Below are 21,536 nucleotides of genomic sequence, written 5' to 3' on the forward strand. Positions count from 1 at the left end.
AACCCCTTCACTAAAATGCAAGTCTACAATAAGCACACTTCGAAGCGCGCTCAGCAGCAACGTACACTTTGAACAAGCTCATGGACATGCGAGGAACAAAGTATACATTTAAAACAGGAAATACAATGAAACTGGTACTGGACAATTTGAAATCATTACTTAACATTTTTCAAAAGGAAAAAATTCAGTTCTCACTTTACTGCATAGCAATCATGACTAATTACAAAAAGCTCTCAAGCAAATGTTAGTTGCCCAAGGTGACTTAGAAACCCTTGGTTCCAATTGTGTACACTATGAAGGAGTTGGTTTAACAATTTTGCACTGCCAATGATCAGCCAAACATGTCAGGGGCAGCACATAATAGAAAGATTTGCAAGGGTGCATACAATTTTTGATGGGACTAAACCAAGACACCTCTAGGCTCAAACTGGAAAGCCTGCCTACAAGATAGATATCAATACACATTTCAAACAGCATAGAGAGAAAAAAAGTTAGCAGCTTGAAGAAAATGTTCTACATAGAACACAGCTCAATTATACTCAGAAGCATTTGCGGTGGACTATCGAGGGTCCAGACTCATCATACTCCTGCTTGGTGATCCACATTTGCTGAAAGGTGGAGAGAGAGGCCAAGATGGAACCTCCAATCCAGACTGAATATTTCCTCTCGGGCGGAGCAATGATCTTAATCTTCATTGAGCTAGGAGCCAAGGCTGTAATCTCCTTCTGCATTCTATCTGCAATGCCTGGGTACATAGTGGATCCACCAGACAATACCGTGTTGGCATATAGATCCTTCCTGATATCTATATCACATTTCATGATACTATTAAAGGTGGTCTCATGTATCCCAGTTGTCTCCATTCCTAGGAAAGAAGGTTGGAATAAAGCCTCTGGGCACCTGAAACGCTCATTGCCGATGGTGATGACTTGGCCATCAGGCAACTCATAGCTTTTCTCCAAGGATGAGGAGGCAGCAGCCATCATCATCTCAGCCTCGAAGTCAAGAGCCACATAACACAACTTCTCCTTTACATCTCGTACAATCTCCCTCTCAGCTGTGGTTGTGAACGAGTATCCACGTTCAGTCATAACTTTCATTAAATAGTCGGTGAGGTCCCTGCCAGCCAGGTCTAGCCGTAGAATGGCATGGGGCAAGGCATAGCCCTCATAGATGGGTACTGTGTGGGTAACCCCATCGCCAGAGTCTAACACAATGCCTGTAGTGCGCCCAGAAGCATACAAGGATAGCACTGCTTGAATGGAGACATACATGGCTGGTGTATTAAATGTCTCAAACATGATTTGGGTCATCTTCTCCCGATTGGCCTTGGGGTTCAGAGGTGCCTCTGTGAGGAGAACAGGATGCTCCTCTGGGGCAACTCTCAGCTCATTGTAGAAGGTGTGGTGCCAGATCTTCTCCATATCATCCCAGTTCGTCACAATTCCATGCTCAATTGGATACTTTAAGGTCAGAATTCCTCTCTTGCTTTGGGCTTCATCACCAACATAACTGTCTTTCTGACCCATTCCCACCATAACACCCTGAAAATAATAAATAATAATAATAATAAGGCTAGTATATATAATCCAAGTACAAAGTCAAATGGACAGCTTCCACAAATATTGTTACCTTGAGAAGGCAACAGGCAAATTCTTTACTTTGTCACTTCACAAATCAGCAAATGAAAGTCAAGGAAATAGAATTGCTTTTAAAATTAAGCAGGGTTTCTTTTGTTTAGGGGTGCTCCCAGCATGGAGTAGACAGTTTAAAAGTAAATGCATTTTAAATGTTAGATTTAAACTCCAGTATCCTCTAGTTTATAGCCTAGGTGTTTAGACATCATGCCAAAATTAAAAAAAAAATAAATTGCAAACTTTGACTTGAACCTTGGAGGACAGTAAACACAAACATGTTTGAGTGTGCAGATCAAAACTCTTGATACAAGCACAATGTAAAAAAAAATGAAATAAAGAACCATATTAGTGCACAGGAGCCGCTGGAAGCAAAATCTATTGATTTGCAGGTAATGAGAGAGATTCATAATGCAAGCACCCTGGGTAATCTTGTGCCATCAATAAAAAAAAGTTTTAAAAAATTATAATCAAGAAATATGAAGACCCAATTGAAAACAGGACAAGAAAATTCTTTCCATCTGATGTAATATGGCATGAAGAAAAATGTATTTCATCAACATTTATTTAATTTCAACTTGCACCAGAATAAAAGCAACACAATTTTAAATTCTCAGATCCTCTATTTTCAAGAGTTGGCCTTTAAGGAACACTGGGCCCAGAAATGTGGTACTAATTGTAGACAGCAAGCACCATTCAGGTCTCCTAGCAACCCAGAATTTCACATCTTCTGATGAATAAGATTTTGGGCAAGGTGGGAGGGAGTGTAGAAGCAATTTATTACCCAATCCTATAATAGCTCAATTGACAATTGAATATTTTTTTGTTAAATTCTGGACATTTTCAAAAGTAGTGAAGAGTCATGCGTATTGGTCTAGGTTCAAGTCTCCTCTCTAATTAAATAAGCATGCTATTCTTGATCCATTTCTCACAGAAGATCAGCATTTTGAAAGCATCACTACAGAGCTTCTAGGCTTTAAAAAAATATTAGCATTTAATACCAATGTTAGAAAACCATAACAGTGAAATTTAGATTCTAGAATGTTAATCTACACATCTGAAGTATTAAATCAATAACAGAAATAAGAAAGATTAATGTGCCCAAAACTCTATTAGCCACATATTCAGGTCCAGAGCACAAATGAATTAATTTATACTCAAAAGACAAAGTGAAACTTTACCTGATGTCGAGGGCGTCCCACGATGGAGGGAAATACAGCCCTGGGAGCATCATCGCCTGCAAATCCAGCCTTACACATCCCAGATCCATTATCTACAACCAAGGCTGCAATCTCATCATCCCCCATGGTTCTAAATCTGTTAGAATTCACTGCAGATAGGACAGCAGATTAGAGACAGGAAAATTAAACAACTCTTACATTTGCAATTGACTAGTAAAGCTTACCTTTGAGAAGGCACACATTTAAGACCTCTCTGTATTTAAGATTAAGAACACATTCCTTACCTTAGTCACTGTTCTTTTATACTGCACAGGGTACCCGTTCATCTAAAATCACATGAGCCAGGCATAGGGGAGGAGCTAAAAATTAGCTTAACCACACATCTTTATATTTATTTTAAACCTGGAATTTTCTTGAAAATCGATTCCTTTTTATTTGTTACAAGTAGGAATGACTGAATCTTTCCTCTAAATCTGATACTGAGTTTAACCTCTTCTTTGCCTGAATTCAATTGCCAGGAATATTTAGAAAGGAAGACTTGAGAAAGCACTGGTTTGAAGCACTTGACAAACATTGAATTTCTTTGTTTGAACAGCCTGTTAGGCAGTTAAAAAAAACACCTACTGTATGGTAGACTACAGGATGATCCCACAAATTCAAGATTCAAGACTGGTTGCTGTCATTCTCCAGTACACAAGTGTACAAGAGAACAGAATGATTCTTACTCTGGATCTGATATAGCATTAAAAATGCAGTAAGTATAAATATAAAAGCAAACAAAAATACAATGGAAATAAGTCATATTTTTCAGCACCCCTGATTAAAATTGACTGATAATGAAAATGTTAACTAATCATTGTCATGAAAAGGGCCTTGGTCTGAAATGTCGACTATCTATTCATTTTCATAGATGCTGCCAGACCTGCTGCATTTTGTGTGTGTTGCATTGCAATCAATTAATCTATCAAAGATTCTGAAGTGACACAGGAATAATCCCTGTGGTGGAAAGTTGGCTAAGAGAGTTGTTCCTTTCAGCCTGCGCACTTAAAACATTGTATACCTGATGTTGCTCAACGTTATTTGACTTCTATTGAATGTTGTCCATTTCCAGTATATCTCCGACATTTCCCTGAAACTGAAAAGTCACATTTTGGAAAGGTAAGGATGAGGTATATTCCCTCATTTAAAAGGTGATACCACTGACAATTCAGCATTCCCTCGGCACTGCTTTGAGGTGTGAACCTCATCTACACTCCCAAATTGGCGATTCAAAGTGAGATGACAAAACATTATCAATGGAGATAAAGGACTGGAAGCCTTTGCGCTGTGTGATAAACCATTCTTTGTTCACTTCAACATTACCTTGCTAATTGGAGCTATCATGGAATAAGGAAGAAATAAATCAATTTAAAGTGAGAAAAGATCAGTATGTTTCTGTATCTGGTTTCCAGGAGTTGCTTTAAATATGCATAGTTCTGTTTAAAGTGTCACAGATGTCCTTGCAGCAACCACCGGCTTCTCAATTACAAACAGCAGCCCTTTCCAGCCATCGTCTATAAAATGTTTCTGGTTTCTGTTCTGGGGGAGAGAAAACAGCAAATAGCCATATCTTCGCGAAGAGAGTCCTGCTTCTTTGTCTGAATAGAAAGCACCCAATTAATATCTAGTGAGCTTTGTGGGATGATCGGTGTGACTGTGATCAAAGTCACAGGAGAGACACTGAAGCTGGTGATATCGAAGTGTTTATTTATCACAACAAGCATGCATTCTTGTGGAGACACTCATAATAGAGTCTTGCAAACTCACAATTTAATACCCTTAAGATCAAAGGTAACAGTGGGTGATACAATACAATGTCAATAATTACAATGACATTGTTTACTTCAATATTTCGGGTTGCCGATGCTTCCTTTGAATTACATACTTACAGTGGCAGACACCTCTGAACATTCGAACGGGACAAACTAACCAGCACAGGTATTCTAAAAACCTCTTAAGACAAAGAGCCCGGTGCTTGAGGTTAGCGTTGTCAAGGCTGACACTGAGAACAGCTATTAATTGCAACTATATCTGTGACGACATCAGCCTGGTGTGACAGCTTGAACTCAAGACATAATGGAGCAACTCACCAGGCAGCATTTATGGAAAAGAGTACAGTTGATGTTTTGGGCCCTGGCCTTTCATCAGCGCATGTTGCCTGGTTTGATGCAAGCCAATTAACATAACTCCATTGTGTTAATGTTTGGCTGATACATATGTGAACATCTCATGGTCACCATTTTCCAAACCATATCTCTTAGTCTGTGAGCATGCAAAGGCATGCTTCTAACTTCAATTTACTGCTTGCAATTTATTATCCACATTAAGACCTGAATACTGGTTCTTGTTTGCATTAATATCTGCTATGTTCACATAACTCCAGAATACTGCCTAACAATGGTTATAATAATCAATATTGTTAACAGCTAAGAATTAGTGATCTTTCTCATAAATTAGCATGGAAATAAGCTGCAGGAAATGTAGTGGATAACTAGTGTTACTCCTAAGTCAAATAATGTTTTTAGGCTGCATATGGTGACAATATTAAAGCCAGCCAAAATGGACTAGGTAAGGAGAACTCCCAGCCAATGAAATTTGGTGATTACCTGGCTACCTGATTGAAATTGATTTCATACATATAATTTATATATAAAATCCTTCACTCATTTCATTTTCTGGATAAATATCTTTGTTCTTATGAGGAGATTCCCACCGTTGTCTGTAAAGAGCTTGTACATTTTCCCTGTGAATGCGTGGAATTGTCCTGGTGTTCCAGTTCCCTCCCACAGTCGGAAGACGTACCAGCTGATAGGTCATTGTAAATTGTCCTGTGATTAGGCTAGCGTTGAATTGCGAGTTGCTGGGCAGCGTGGATGGAAGGGCTGGGAGGTTCTACTCCACGCTGTATTTCGATAAATAAAATAAATACCTAAATTTGTTTTAGTTTGTTTCCTTGGCTTGTCATAGAGATTTGCTTTAAAGTTCACCCTTACTTGGTTTGCTAAATGTGTGCAGTATTTACAGCTAAATGTCAATTAAGTCATGCAAATTTGGGGAAAATTGCCTTTTAAAATTTGTCAGAACTTTAATGTGATTGATTGCTACATTGAAACAAACTTCACGGTTTCCGACAACAGCTGCCTGCACTCTGTTGCTGCTGGGTGCTGTGGCACAAAGGTAACAGCCTGCAACTGTGCACTCCACGGCAGCCACAGAAGTGAGGAAGAAAGGCAGGGGTGAGGTAGAGCATATCTTCAATATGTGTGGCCACACACACTCTGGTGTCTTCACACTCATTCTGTGAGGGGCTCCATGCCATGAAAAGGCATAAGCTTAGCAGTCAAGCAGAAATAGCAGTACAGTTGTGTTGCGAATCCTAAAGGTCTGCAGTGTGATCTGGCAGATATTCATAGCACTGAATAGTCAGGCAGGAACATGGAAGTTAGGTGCACATTAGTTATTGTTAATTAAATTTACCAGATAACTTCCTCTGGAGCTTGGTCCTTGTTTCACTGGACCAGCGTTGAGGACATCTTCCAAGGGTGATGCCTCAAGAAGGTGGTATCCATCATGAAAGCCTCACCACCCAGGACATGCCCTTTTCGTATTACTACCGTCAGAGAGGAGGGTCAGGAGAAAACACACACTCAACGTTTTAGGAACAACTTCTCCCCCTACGCTATCACATTTCTGAGCAGTTCATGAAGCCTACCTCACTATCTTGCTCTATTTGCACTATTTTAAAAGGTACTCTTATTGTCATTTATATGCGTTGCACTGTACTGTTGCCACAAAAGAACAAATTTCAAGGTGTATATTAGCGATAATAAACTTGATTCTGAGATTATGAAAAAAGGCTGTAGGTTGGACATCATGCTTCAGTTTCTGGGAAGGCAGCAATGAGTGTTCTCCATACTGATCATATCTGGTGTAAGATGTACCACATCATTGTTTCTGGGAATTTAAGGAATGATGTTAAATCATTGGAAGGACTTCAGCAAAGTTTTACTAGACCACAGCCTGTAATGGCTAGATGGCCAGTTTCTTTATATCAGGAAAGCTTTATCAATGTGCTAGAGCTTTATAAACAGTTTTGATAGAAAGGGTGAGGAGAGGACGTTTCTTCATGTGGCAGAATCTGCAACTAGGGATTGCTGTTCAAAACTAAATAGTCACCAATGTAAGGCAGAGGGCAGTCCAGTGGTACAGTCAGTAGAGCATTTGTGCTTTTGTTTAGAAACAGAAACAAGTATAGACTATTTATCATCTCATGCTTTATGGTAGTGAAAGGGTTAAAACAGCTATTGAAGAATACACTGTGCACAGCTGCGACCAGCACTTAAGATCATCACATACAAAGATAGTTAATAAGCTGCAGAGTTCTGTAGAACATTTAGGAACTTCTAAGCAAGGAGATTGACAGCTACTTACTTAACGGAGTGTTCACTCAGGGCCACATTATTAGTTACAGGGGGTACCTGATAAAGAGGTCGCTGAGTGTATATTTGTGGTCTTCTGCTTCTGTAGTCCATCTGACTCAAGGTTCAACATGTAGTGTGTTCAGAGATTCTCGTCTGCACATCACCTTTGGAACACATGGGTTACTGTCAGCTTGAACCAGTTTGGCCATTCTCCTCTGACCTTTCTCATTAACAAGACATTTTCACCCACAGAACTGCTGCTTACTATGATGTTTTGTTTATCTCACCATTCTCTGTAACTTCCAGAGACTGTTGTGCGTGAAAATCCTAGATCAGCAGTATCTGAGATACTCAAACCACCTCCATCTGGCACCAACAATCATTCTGCGGTCAAAGTCACTTAGGTCACATTTCCTCTCCCACTCCAGAACAACAACGGCACCTCTTGACCATTTCTGCATGCTTTTATGTATTGATTAGATATTTGCATTAACAAGCAGGTGGACAGGTGGACCTAACAGAGCAGCCACCGAGTGTAATTCCAAGGTTGCCTGACCTTAGGATTCTGAATCCAAAATTGTTTTCAGAAGCCATTGATAGCAATCATGATTCTGTCAAATAAGCATGACTTTTGGTTTATTATGATTTATGAAATAAAACCCTAATGTAGCATTTTCTCAGCTTTACTAAGCAGAGCCATAAATTGGAACCTTGGTTCACCTTGCTCGGACTCAAAGCCTCAGAGGCCTGAGGAGTCTGTAGTAAGATATGAAACAGTGGTTCTACTCTAAAGCATCTTCAAAGGCATTTGGGGCCCCAACAGCAGGCAGAAGAGCTAGCAGTTTCTATGTTAATAACCAAAGGCCTAGCATTAAGACAGAGAAATATCTAAATGATAAAGTTGGGCCATGATATTCACATGGAGAAGTAGACCTTTGCATGAACTATTGGGAGTAATCAGTTCCATGCTTCTCTGCATCTGAATGGTTCATTCCCACTAACTGGGACACTGCGCTATTGATCATGGTGAAAATGTAGGAGATACTGTAGCTGTGTATAATCCATCTGCAATGGAGGGGAGAGGCAGATGAATGGAAACTACAAGCAGTTAGTCTGACCTCAGTGGTTGGGAAGATGTTGGAGTTGATTGTTAAGGATGTGGCTTCAGGGTACTTGGAGGAACATGATAAAATAAGCCAAAGTCAGCATGGATTCCTCCAGGGGAAATCTTGCCTGACAACTCTATTGGAATCCTTTGAAGAAATACCAAGCAGGATAGACGACAGTGGATGTTGTGCACTTGGATTTTCAGAAGGCCTTTGACAAGGTGTTACACAAAAGTCTGCTTAACAAATTAAGAGACTATGGTATTACAGGAAAGGTAATGGATAAAGCAGTGGCTGATTGGCAGGAGACAAATAGTGGAAATAAACGGATCCTTTTCTACTTGACTGCCAGTGACTAGTGGTGTTCCACAGGGGCCTGTGAGACTATGTCAAGGATGATGGAAGGACTTGGCTTTGTGGCCAAGTTTGTGGATGATCTGAAGATAGGTGGAGGGGCAGGTAGTTTTGAGTTAGCAGTAGAAAGGCTACTGAAGGATTTAGGCAGATTAGGAGAATGGGCAAAGAAGTGGCAGATGGAATACAGTGTATGGAAGTGTATGGTCATGCACTTCGGTAGGAGAAGTAAAAAGTAGAGACTATTTTCAAATGGAATGAAAATTCAAAAATTTGATGTGCAAAGGGAGCAGGATTGTGTGGGATTCCCTAAATAGTAATTTGCAGGTTGAGTCTGTGGTGAGGAAGGCAAATGTGATGTTAGTATTCATTTTAAGAGGACTAGAATATAAAAGCAAGAATGTAATGTTGAGACTTTATAAAGCACTGGTGAGGCCGCACTTGGAGTATTGTGAGCAGCTTTAGGCTCCTTATCTAAGAAAGGATTCAAAGGAGGTTCCTGAAAATGATTCCAGGATTGAAAGGCTTGACATATGAAAAACGTTTGATGGCACTCAGCCTGTGGAATTCAATGCCAACGGAGGCCACATCATTGGGTATATTTATTGTGGAGTTTGATAGATTCTTTATTAGTTAATGTTTGAGAGGATATGGGGAGAAGGCAGGAGACTGGGGCTGAAAGGGAAATAGATCAGGCTTGATGAAACGGCAGAGCTTCTATATCTAATGCCTTATGGTTTAATGGGGTGAGGAGGCTGAAAGGGTTCAGACCAAGACCAGAATTTTGATGTGGTATCGTCCCATTGGAGAACAGAAGGAAAAGCAGGGAGCTGGGTCTTAGAAACAGGTCTTAGAAATGGCTTGTATGGCCTTAAACAGGACACCTGGAACTGCATGAGAAACTGGGATTGCAGTGAGACCCCAGGACCTACAGGTGAGGATGACCCTGAGTCTGGGATTCAAAGACCAAAGGGGAGACACTAACCCAATTGAAACTAATCACCTTGTGTAGTATGCTGTGGGTGCTTGGACACGGGTTTTGCAAATAAGAGTTTGAATAAGCTAAATATACTTCTGCCAGTTGTCTGCAGTGTGAAGATTGTAAGTATAAATTCAACACAGCAGCTTTTATTATTTTGTGAGGGATGACTGATTTTCATAAATATACTTTTTGCCGTATTCTGTAATCTCTTTGGCAAATTAGATATGCTGTCAGGTTTAAATAATTGACCTGACATTGATTCACATTCTTGGAAGAGTTGCAAATATCTTCCCCATCTGCCTGCTCCATTGCATCTTGCTTCACTTCTAAAAGGCCCTGGCTTTAATTTTTAGATGACTTTCACTTGTCTGATACCATCCAATTAGTGGAACCAACTTCTGTCTCCTCGGTGCCACTAATATCTTGGAAGATGATCAAATCGACCTTCAGGCATCTACATTCCAGGGAATGCAAATCTCTTTAACTCCTGGAAAGCAGAGATCACTTAATGAGCCTATGGGTCAAACCCTCCAAGAAATTTAATGGAAGGAGGATTAAAGAATTAATGAAAAGTGTAAGCTTAAGCAAAACTAGCTGTTGAATTAGTAGGTTAGGGCTCAAGCTTCACTTCCAAGGTTTGAGTAATTAATAGATGTGTTTAATTTGACAATCCAGTGCAGTACTGCAGGTGTGCTGCTTTGTCAGAGCACCGTCTTACAATCAAGAGATCTTACAGAACAATTAGAAGACAACTGCTTGGTTTCCTTGGCCAATATCCCCTTCTCAATTAATATCACAAAAAGGTACCATGTAATCATTTACTTTGTAGTTATGTGGTAATTAGCTCTGATTACTACATTGCACTACTACAGTGACCTTAAATCACCAAGATGCCATCGATTTTGGAATGTTTCATAAATTTGAAGGGTATTTTTTAAATTTAGACAGATAAAACAGATGGCCAATTACTGCTTTCTCTTTTCTTTACAGCAATTTGTAAACTGTCCAAGTAAATGATCCTTGCTTTATCATCTGCTCCACATGCAGCCATTTGCTTTTCTTCCCTGCATTATTTGAAATGCTCTGGTACTTTGTGTTTCCAATGCAACTGCCTGAGGCCCCTTCTGTCTCCAAATATTCGTCACTCTATATAAAATCTGGGGCAGAGACAACGTCACAGTGTACGCGAGATGGGAGAGATTAGGGAGATGATTTTATTTCCCTTTGCTTTTTCCTTTTGATACTCACTTTGATATTTCAAGCAAATTTAACTGTACTGTAGCTTATCTTATCATGTAAAATTTTGATCAGCTATTATTCTGCTCAGATATAAATTTAAAAAGTTAAACGGTCTTTTCCCAAAAATAAAGGCATCACTTTTGTACAATTATTGCTGAAGTTATGGCTTTTTATTCATATTTATATATTTCTACTACATTGAGCCTGTTGTGATCAAAAGGATATGGGAACATAGAGCATGGAACAGTATGAGTCCTTTGACTCACAATGTTGTGCTGTCATATAAACCTTCTCCAGAATCTCTCCTTCACAGCCCATAGCTCTCCATTTTTCTTACATCTATGTGTCTGCCTAAGAGTCTCTACCAGCCTCTACCATCGCTCCCAGCAGTGCAACCCTACCACTTTCTGTTATAAAAAAAAACCTACCTCTGAATCTCCCCTAAACTTTCCACCACTCCCCTTAAATACATGCCCTCTGGTATTGATGACTGCCATACTGGGATAAAGGTGTTGACTGTCCACTCTATCTACGCTTCTCATAATCTTATCAAGTAGCCTCCCATGCTCTGCGGCTGCAAAGAAAAAAGCATTAGCTCATGCAAACTATCTTCATATGACGCGTTCTCTAATACCAGGCGCAACCCTGGTAAATTCCTCTGCACCCTCTCTAAAGTTTCCACATCCTTTCTATAATGAGGTGACCAGAAATGAACACAATAATCCAGGTGTGGTCTAACCAGGGTTTTATGGAGCTGCAACATTACCTCACAGCTCTTGAACACAATCTCCCTGCTAATGTGCTAATGAAGGTCAGCACATTATATGACTTTTTAACTTGTGCAGCATTTTTGAGGGATCTCTCTGTTCCTTCACACTGCAAAGAATACCGGCAGTAACCTTATACACGAACTTCAAGTTCAACCCTTGGAAGTGTATCACTTTATACTTCCCTGGATTGAACTCTACCTACCACTTCTCTGCCCAACTCTATAAACTTCTGACAACTTCCTGCACTAACCACCAACCTTCATGTCATCTGCAAACTTACTGACCCACCTGCCCACTTCCTCATCCAAGTCACTTATGAAAATCACGAACAGCAGGGCTGTCGGAACAGATTCCTGTGGAACACTGCTGATAGCTGACAGGACACAGAATATACTCCATCTACTGCCATGCTTCCCTGGGTCCCAAGCTTCATGACTTTCTGCAATAACCATCAATGGGAAAGTTGACCAGAATTTTACTGAAGAATGAGAAGCTGCAGTCATATGGAATGACTAGGATTGTTCTCCTGAGTTGCTGAGGGTTACTGTATGAGGAACGTCTGGGAGCTCTTGCGCTGTATTCCCTGGAGTTCAGGAGAATGAGAGGGGATCTCATAGAAACATTCTGAATGTTAAACGGCCTGAACAGATTAGATTTGGCAAAGTTATTTCCCATGGTAGGGGAGTCTAGGACAAGAGGGCGCGAGTTCAGGATTGAAGGATGTCTGTTTAGAACAGAAATGTGGAGAAATTACTTTAGTCAGAGGGTGGTAAATCTGTGGAATTTGTTGCCATGAGTGACTGTGGAGGCCAAGTCATTGGGTGTATTGAGGGCAGAGATAGATAGGTTCTTGATTAGCCAGGGCATCAAAGGGTACGGGGTGAAGACAGGGGAGTGGGGGTGACTGGAAGAATTAGATCAACCCATGATTGAATGGTGGAGCAGACTCAATGGGCTGAATGGCCTACTTCTGCTCCTATATCTTATTGTCTTATGGTCTAACTGGCATGACTAAGAAGTTACCTAAGAACCTAAAGGGTTTTGAAGTAGAGATTAACTGTGGGTCGTACAAGAAGACACAAGTTTAAAGTAATCTGCAACATTTTTGATGGCATGAGTTATGATTTGGAGTGCAGAAAGATTGATAAAATTAGATTCAAGAGTAACTTCCAAACAAGGGAATTGGCGAGCTCTTTGCAGTACGGTTGTGATGAAGTGAATCATCTCCTTCTGGCTGTGAGATTTTATGTAAGCATACTGAAATTGTAAGAGAGAAACACTGAGAAAGACTGAGAATGGCAACGTTTCAGCAATACCTCCTCTTGATAAAATATCGCTGTAAACAACTTTGGAAGCACAATCGCCTGCAAACCCTGACTTGTATGTCAATTATTTATTATCCATTATCCGTAACCAGGGCTGCAATCTCAAACCCCTTGCGATTCAGAGTGTTTAAAAATCATTAACAATAATAAAAGGTGATTAGAGAGATACACACCATGCAAGCAGCCGAAATGCCATACCTGCCGATTCACCTCCTCCCTCACCTCCATTCAGGGTCCCAAACAGTCCTTCCAGGTGCGACAATACTTCACCTGCGAATCTGCTGCTATCGTCTCCTCTACGTTGGTGAGAGCCGTCATAAACTGGGAGATGGCTTCATCGAGCATCTTCGCTCCATCGCCAAAAATGGAACTTCCCGGTGGCCAAACATTTTAATTCCAATTCCCATTCCTGTTCCAACATGTTGGTCCATGGCCTCCTCTTGTGCCACGATGAGGCTACCCTCTAGGTGGAAGAGCAGCACCTTATATTCCATCTGGGTAGCCTCCAACCTGATGGCATGAACATTGATTTCTCCTTGTGGTTAAAAAAAATCCTTCCCACTCCTCTTTGTCAATTCCCCACTCTGGCCTCATGCTTCTTCTCACCTGCCTACCAACTCCCCCTGAGTCCTCTCCTCCTTCCCTTTCTCCTATGGTCCACTCTCCTCTCTTATCTGATTCTTTCCTCCCCAGCCCTTTATCTTTGCTACCCACCTGGTTTCATCTATAACCTTCTGGCTATCCTCATTCCTCCCCACCCACCCCCCAACATTTTATTCTGGCACCGTCACCCTTCCTTTCCAGTCCTGAAGAAGGGTCTCAGCCCAAAACGTCAACTGCTTATTCATTTCCATGGATGCTGCCGGGCCTGCTGAGTTTCTCCAAAACTCTGTGTGTGTGTGTGTGTGTGTGTGTGTGTGTGTGTGTGTGTTGCTTTGGATTTCCAGCATCTGCAGAAATCCTCATGTTTATCATTTTCACACCCAGAGCTTTATATAATCATAATTCTTAATTATTTTATCACCCTGTCGTCTGGCAATGAACTGATGATGATACTGTGCCATACGAATACTTTTAGTGCCAGTGCCTCACTGGGGCAGGTGAGATGAGGATTGGAAGTGAAGTGGATGGCAAGGTGTGTTCTACATCCCACTGCTGAGTCCTGGAAAGTGGAGAGCTCAGGTATAGGAGTCACACTGCTGTTGGATCTCTGTCTACTTTCTGATCCTTAGGGTTCTTCTGGGAGTCAGGAATGACGAGCAGTCTTAATTCCAAGATTTTGGGTTTTTTTAGAGCACAATTAAACATACAAATAAAAAAAATAAATAAAACAAACTAAATAAAGAGCTGAAACAACGCATGTGAAAACAAGAGAATATAGAAGCAAAGAAGCCAAGATGGCACCTCTGAAAAATCCATCACTTTCATAGATAAGGTAAGGAAAATTCTTTAGATGGACAATGAACTAGCTATAGGCTACATAATTAAAACAATGACATCACATGGAATATGTGCTAATACTTAGCCAATGAAAAATGAGGAAGGTGAGAAACCGTTAACTGCTGTACCACTTCTGGCCAGTGAGTGGCGCTGTAGCACCAGATATTGTGAAAAATACATGAATTTGTTAAAAAGTATTCTTTAAGAAAAGTGGTTTCCAACACTGCGTACAGTTCTTTCCTACAGTGCTTTCGTTATGGCTCTTTATTTGTTGAGAGGAGATGAGAAGCAAAGAGGATTACATCTGCTTGCTGTTTCTTCACCTCTGTGAATAACACACACTCTGGCATCATGGAGACAAGCTTCCTCCATTGTATCCTCTGCTTCCAGACCGCCACAGGGCTGGGTTCCTGAGGGAAAGTTAAGCATCTACCACTGGAGATCACCTTCTGTATCTTTTGGACATATTTGCCTGCAAGCCTGTTGAGCAGATTGCAGGAGGTGTTGGAATTGAAGATTATGAGAAAATGCCTGATGAGTCTGTTCCAATTCCTGTTGAAATTGTATCCTGTGCCCTTTATGTCACCTCTCAATTTTTGTTTGTTATCAAATGAACCACTTTGCACATCTCGTGGAGTCCCAGCACCATATAGCATAGAAATAGCCCTTCGTCCCAGCTCATCCAGCTCATCCCATCTATTGTACTCAATGTCCTGTCCATTGAAGGCAAGTGTGCCATTTGTTTTTATTCTCACTGTCTACCTGTGTCACCGCTTCCAAGCCATCAGATCTCTGAACGTCCACAAACTCATGAACACCACCTCGTTATTCCTCTTTTGTACTGTTTATTTGAAATTTACAGTGATTTTTATGCCTTGCAATGTGATACACTGCAAAACAGCAAATCTCTTGATGTATGACAGTGACGGTGAACCTGATTGTAATTCTGATTCTGATGGTTCAAATTTGTTCTGGTGAAGCTCAGTGGCTACTTACTGCTGGCAAACAAAATAAAGAGCCTGTACTGTACTAACTGGTTCATTAATGACACTTCTTCTGGTAAGCAATCACTGCAATCAATAGCCTGTAACTTCCCTTTTGGAGCTGAGCTTTTGAACCGCCTATACACCTGCCATTTTTGCAGTGTGAATTGAAGTCTCCAAGGTGCAGGATAGTTGTGGCATGGCATGAATTGAGGTGACGGGGCCCAGGCCTGAGAGAGGGCAATGAACCAATATTTGCCCATAGCAGGAGCAGACATGGAGGCAATACTATGCGGTAGCTTTGTGGGCCGAAGGGCCTGTATTGTGCTGTAGGTTTTCTATGTTTCTAAAACTGAGGTGAGGCAGAGTCAAGGTGGTGGGGACCAAGCCTGGACTCAAGAGCAAGGAAAGAACCAAGGATTAATTGATATAAGTGCCAGGCTGAATTGAAAAGATCAGGTAAGGTGTGAATAGAGGTTCAAGAGTGAATTGAAGTGGATCCAAGAGTGAGGAATGGCCCTAGGTTTGGATGATTTAAGCGCTGGGTGTTGGGGCCGGAGGCGAGGGTCAGGCCAGTTCAGTTCACTGCTGTGTGAGGTTTACTCGTCTCTGTGCTGAGCTGAGACTGCAGACATGGCTGCTTCATGGTTGTGGATTGATTCTTGTAAACTCCAGGTGTTTTTGTTGTTTGTCTGATTTGTTTTTTTCCTGCACACCAGGTGTTTGGTGACTTTCCTTTTTTTAATGAATTCAATTAGGTTTCTTTCTTCTGTGTTTTTTTGTTTTACAACCATATAACAATTACAGCATGGAAACAGGCCATCTTGGCTCTTCTAGTCCGTGCCAAATGCTTACTCTCACCTAGTCCCATCGACCCGCACTCAGCCCATAACCCTCCATTCCTTTCCTGTCCATAAATCTATCCAATTCTACTTCAAATGACAATACTAAACCTGCCTCTACCACTTCTACCGGAAGCTTGTTCCACACAGCTACCATTCTCTGAGTAAAGAAGTTCTCCCTCGTGTTACCCTTAAACTTTTGCCCCTTAACTCTCAACTCATGTCCTCTTGTTTGAATCTCCCCTACTCTCAATGGAAAAAGCCTATTCATGTCAACTCGATCTATCCCCCTCATTATTTTAAATACCTCTATCAAGTCCCCCCTCAACCTTCTATGCTCCAAAGAATAAAGACCTAACTTGTTCAACCTTTCTCTGTAACTTAGGTGCTGAAACCCAGGTAACATTCTAGTAAATCTCCTCTGTACTCTCTCTATTTTGTTGACATTTTGTAAGGAGATGAATCTCAGGGTCGTATATAGTATATATACTTAAATAATAAACATATTATGACTCTTGTATTCTTAGGTCTCTGTTCTATAACATTCTCCTAGGCCCTGTCATTTACTGTGTAAGTGCTGGCCGGGTTAAATTTCCAAAATGCATCATTTTGCAAATGTCTGAGTTAAACCCATTTAGCGTTTCTTTACCCACTTTCCCATTTGATGAAGATCCTGTTGTAATCTTAGACAATCTCACTTTCACCAGAAAGCTTAGATATTATGTCACCTACACTCTTATACAAATGATTAGCACACTTCACCAACAACAGGGGCCCTGCGGCACACCACAGGTCACCCAACTGAAAAGATTCTCCGCTACCACCCCTTGCCTTCTACTATGCGGGACCTTGTCAAAAGCCTTGCTAAAGTTCCAGTTGACAATGTCTATTGCCTTGCCCTTGTCAAACTCCTTAGTCACTTCTTCAAAAAACTCAATTAAATCTGTGTGACACAATTTCCCATGCAGAAAGAATACTGACTATCCTTAATCTGTCCTTGCCTTTCCTAACACAGATAGATGACTCTCCCAGCATCTTGTCCAGCGAATTTCCCATCTCTGATGTTTGGGTCACTGGCCTATAGTTCCATGGTTTATCCTTGAAGCACCTCTTAAATAAAAGTTAAAGCCTAAGCATTAGCGTTCTCCAGTCTTCCAGTATGTACACATGGCTAAGGAGGATACAAAAGTCTCTGCATTTTTATCTGCTCTATGACCCCCCCCCCCCCCATTTCACATATCTTCCTGAAATCTGTCACCATCTTCTCATTATGTTCCATCTTTCTAAGTTTGGTTTCATTTGCATCCTTTAAAATTAGGTTCTGATTTAAACATTCAGGGGATGTCATCTTAAATGATCAGTGATCACTTTAAACCTCCGGGGTCACAGGTGTCAACTGGTTGTCAGCGGCAACCGCTCTCTGCTTTCTCTTCCTCCGGAGAAATGTTCTATCCATACATTCAGCCATGATTAATATAGGTTCAATTTTGCTAGCAGATTTATTACTTAGAATCTTCTCAAATTTCTCTTGGAAACTCCACATTTCACATCATCTAGCCTTCCTGCATCAAACCATAGGTTTGTAAGGTGATCACAAAGGAACTGTAAAGTATGACTACATTAAGCCTTCAGATGGCTTCCCCAACTTGGCACCAGGCTACAACCTAGGAGGACTTTGCAAGGTCAACTGGACTAGGAGCTAATGTGCCATGCCCATATCTGAGAGGTGTCCAGACTGATACTTGAATCACTGAGGCACTGAAGGTCATGGAACACATGCTGGAAAGTAAGATTAATGCTGATGGGTGCTTACTGATCAGTGGGGACGTGGTGGGCTAAATGCCTATTTCCAAGCTCTGTGACCCTGTAACGTTAGGCATAGATAGCCCTGATCTTTTTTTTCTCAATTGACTTCACATAAGCTTTGTCTGAGAAGAGGAAACATTTATATTCTTGGAGATTGTTTTTGTTTCTACAGTGAAGCATAGATTTTCAAAGTGGTCGGATGTCCTGGTTTTGACAGTGTAGATTTTCACTAGATAAATGCATAAAAGAGGGTTTTTCATTTGCATTTCTCTTTATACTACCTCTCTTTAACTAAAAAACACTGCAGCAGGTTTTGATCCTGAATGTTGATAATTCCTTTCCTCCCACGGATGCTGCTCAACTTACTGAGTTCCCTCAGCAGGTTGTTTGTCACTCCAGATTAAAGCAGTCCTCCAACCTGATGGCGTGAACATTGATTCCCTGTGGTAATTACTTGTGGTAATCCCTCCCGCTCTCCCTTCTCTCTTTTTCCATTTACCATTCTATTTACCCTCTCACCCCTTCTCCTCACCCACTCATCACTTCCTTCTGGTGCCCCTCCTCCTTCCCTTTCTTCCATGGCCTTTCATCCTCCCAGTTTGTTTCTTCTTCAGTCCTTTACCTCTTCCACCTCTTACCTCCCAGCTTCTTACATCACACTCCCACCCACTCATCTGGTTTCACCTACCACCTACCAGCTTGTATTCCTTCCCCTCCCCCCACCTTCTTAATCTGGCTTCTTCCCCTTCCTTTCTAGTCCTAATAGACGGTCTTGACCTGAAATAATGACTACTCTTTCCTCTCCATAGATTCTGCCTGATTTGCTGAGTTCCTCCAGCACTTTGTGTGTGTGGCTCAGGATTTCCAGCATCTGCAGAATCTCTTGTGTGTAAAGGGAACTCCTGGCTATACTTTGCCTATTACTGACTGTCTCCTAAGCTCTTCTCACTATCATGTTCCGTCTCATGTCCGACCACAATTGGTTCAAATGGTTCAGTTTATTATCAAAGAATTTATACAGTGTACAACCTGAAATAATTGTCTTCACAGACACCCATGAAGAACCCCAAAAGAATAAACAACAGCCAAATGTTAGAACCCCAAAGTTCTCCCCCTCCCCTGCACAAATAGCATCAATGCATCAAGCTTCCCCCCACCCACTTCAGCAAAAAGCATCAGGATACACCACCCACCAAACAACAGCAAAGCACCCAGAGAGAGACCATGATCTGCAATCAACAAAAATTATTGTTTACCCGACAGTTCACCGTGCCCCACTATCAAGGGACTGAGTGATATCACCCATTTTCACAGTGAAAGAGGAGAACGAGAGTCACTGTTACTATGTCACAGTCTGCCGCGTCGCTTGTTGTTCCGGGATTCTCCATCTTCAGAATCAGCAGCGAACTCTCCCACTATCGTCAGAGAAAGAGAGAGAGGGTGTGCCTGCTCAACAACAGAGACCTCCGTCTATACAACTGTCTCAGTGAAATCCTGATGTTCCATCTCCCGCGGCAACTCTGGCCTGGAATTGGTCATCCACAGGGCTGCAATATTGCACATTAATAGAGTGCTTTGTCTTCAAGGTAAAGGCCACTCTTGTTAAAGCTGAAATGTAAGTTCAATTTGTCATTGTTATTCCATCACATTCATGGTATGGGATTCTCTTTCTCTGCAAAGGGTTGCGGAACTAGTCATTACCGGGTTAAGCTTTAGTTTCAGCTAAATGAAGCATCATTTACAGGAATCCCCATCACATAAACAGTGACTCACCTATACATACAAATATGCAAGTTTCCTGTGTTGTTGCTAAGCTCCTGTCTTCTGGATCTGTTCCTTTAATCCTAAGCTCAATAAAGATCTCTTTTTCTTTGACCTTCAATAACTAAAAAAGAGCCATTCTATCATAATTGATGATGAGGAACTACATGCAGAAAAGGTGGAAGATGGGAGAATAAGAAGGACACCACTTATTGTACATAGACTTTTTTGAGAGCAGGACATAGTGTTCATAATCATAATGGGATGCTTTCCTGAAGACCTACTGAAACCCCTAGACTCCTACCGATGACAGTAGGCAGTTCAGCTTATGATCATCCATGTCATGAATACGATGTCATACGACAACACTGGTAGCGGCCTGATTCAGCTGCTCATGCATACACTTTAGGGCAAGAAATTTCTGGTTCAAGTCCTTCGATGTTGTTTTTCTGATAAGTTGTTAAAATGATCCTTTTGGCAGCAAAACTATGAGTGAACTAGAAGTCTCTTACTCAGTGATTCCAATATTGCAGGTTGATTGTGCCTTTTAGTTTCCAGAGTACTTTCCCTACGCACCCTTTATTCTCAACAGCTATGGTGTGGACTCCTGCAACTGTAGTAAGAGCTGGGTTAGGAGAAGAGGACAGAGAATAGGGCGGCAAAAGCTAATGGTGGCTGTGCATAGTGTGCAGCAGTCCCTACAGTGTCAGAAGCAGCTACTTGGTCAGTGGAAACAGTTTCAGCAAAGGACTGAGTGAAACCTGACAAACTTGCTGCTGGCGAAACGGGGACGAAAGGAAGGGAGACCAAAGAGAAAGTCACTGGAATAGAGGGTTATTAGTTCAATCGTTCCATTTAATATCAAAGTATGTATACAATATACAAACTGAAATTCTGGTTCTTCAACAGACATCCATGAAAACAGAGGCGTACCCTAAAGAACGAGTGACAGCAAAAACTTTAGAACCCAAAAGCCCCCTTATTCCCCCTCTCACACACAAGCAGCAGCAAGCATCAACCCTCCACCTGCCCCGCTAGTTAGCAGCATATGTAACCACAGATGTAGACACATAAGAGAGGGCTTGCATTAAATGAAAACTTTGCATCTATCTTCACAATGGAATCAGATGTGAAAGCTCCTCTAAAACTTGGGTGGAAAGATAACAGCATACAGAGAAGATGTATAAAGGCTGACATTACTGAAAGATGGTAAGGTACCAACAAGAAGAAGTCAAGTTCCCTTGAGAATATTTTTGGTGTTAATAAATATTAAAAAAATTAATAAGTATTAATATTAATAAATAATCAGTACCATTACACTGTCTGTCTCACAGAATGCTCAGTGTCATACAGGTGGAAAAAGTTAACACATGAGATATTAACATCAGCAATTATATAGAGCTAGAGATAACACATTACAGTTTGCAAAGAAGGTCACCAAGGATGTCTGTTTAAAGAGAATTGGCCATGTTTAATAAATGTCAGAGAACAGTGAGTGGGACGAGGCCCCATCAGGATTCCCATGGTGCAGGATGCTATTGAGCACAGGAAGCCTTCAAGATGTAGCTTACTGAAAACACACCCTCAATATCAAACTGTGGTTAACTGTCAAACATGGAATTACTTTCGAAAGTGGCTGAGGGACCTATGTGG

The 21,536-nt window shown here is 41.2% G+C and overlaps 1 protein-coding gene across 1 annotated transcript; it reads right to left on the reverse strand.

The window, feature by feature from the left end:
* Nucleotides 1-539: 539 nt before the first annotated feature.
* On the reverse strand, nt 540-7,384 carry LOC132396530 (actin, cytoplasmic 2-like). Its single transcript, XM_059974134.1, has 3 exons — nt 7,286-7,384; nt 2,816-2,964; nt 540-1,544 (listed from the first exon to the last, which is right to left on the reverse strand). Coding segments are annotated over exons 1-3 (1,155 nt in total). The 5' UTR covers nt 7,287-7,384.
* Nucleotides 7,385-21,536: the final 14,152 nt, after the last annotated feature.

The sequence above is a fragment of the Hypanus sabinus genome, chromosome 1 (assembly GCF_030144855.1).
Source record: "Hypanus sabinus isolate sHypSab1 chromosome 1, sHypSab1.hap1, whole genome shotgun sequence".
NCBI classification, from domain to species: domain Eukaryota; kingdom Metazoa; phylum Chordata; class Chondrichthyes; order Myliobatiformes; family Dasyatidae; genus Hypanus; species Hypanus sabinus.

What these genes read in the sequence shown, in the direction of transcription:
- LOC132396530 (XM_059974134.1), bottom strand. An exon ending in TGGGACGCCCTCGACATCAG is followed by an intron (nt 1,545 to 2,815) that starts GTAAAGTTTCAC and finishes TATTATTTTCAG; the next exon opens with GGTGTTATGGTGGGAATGGG.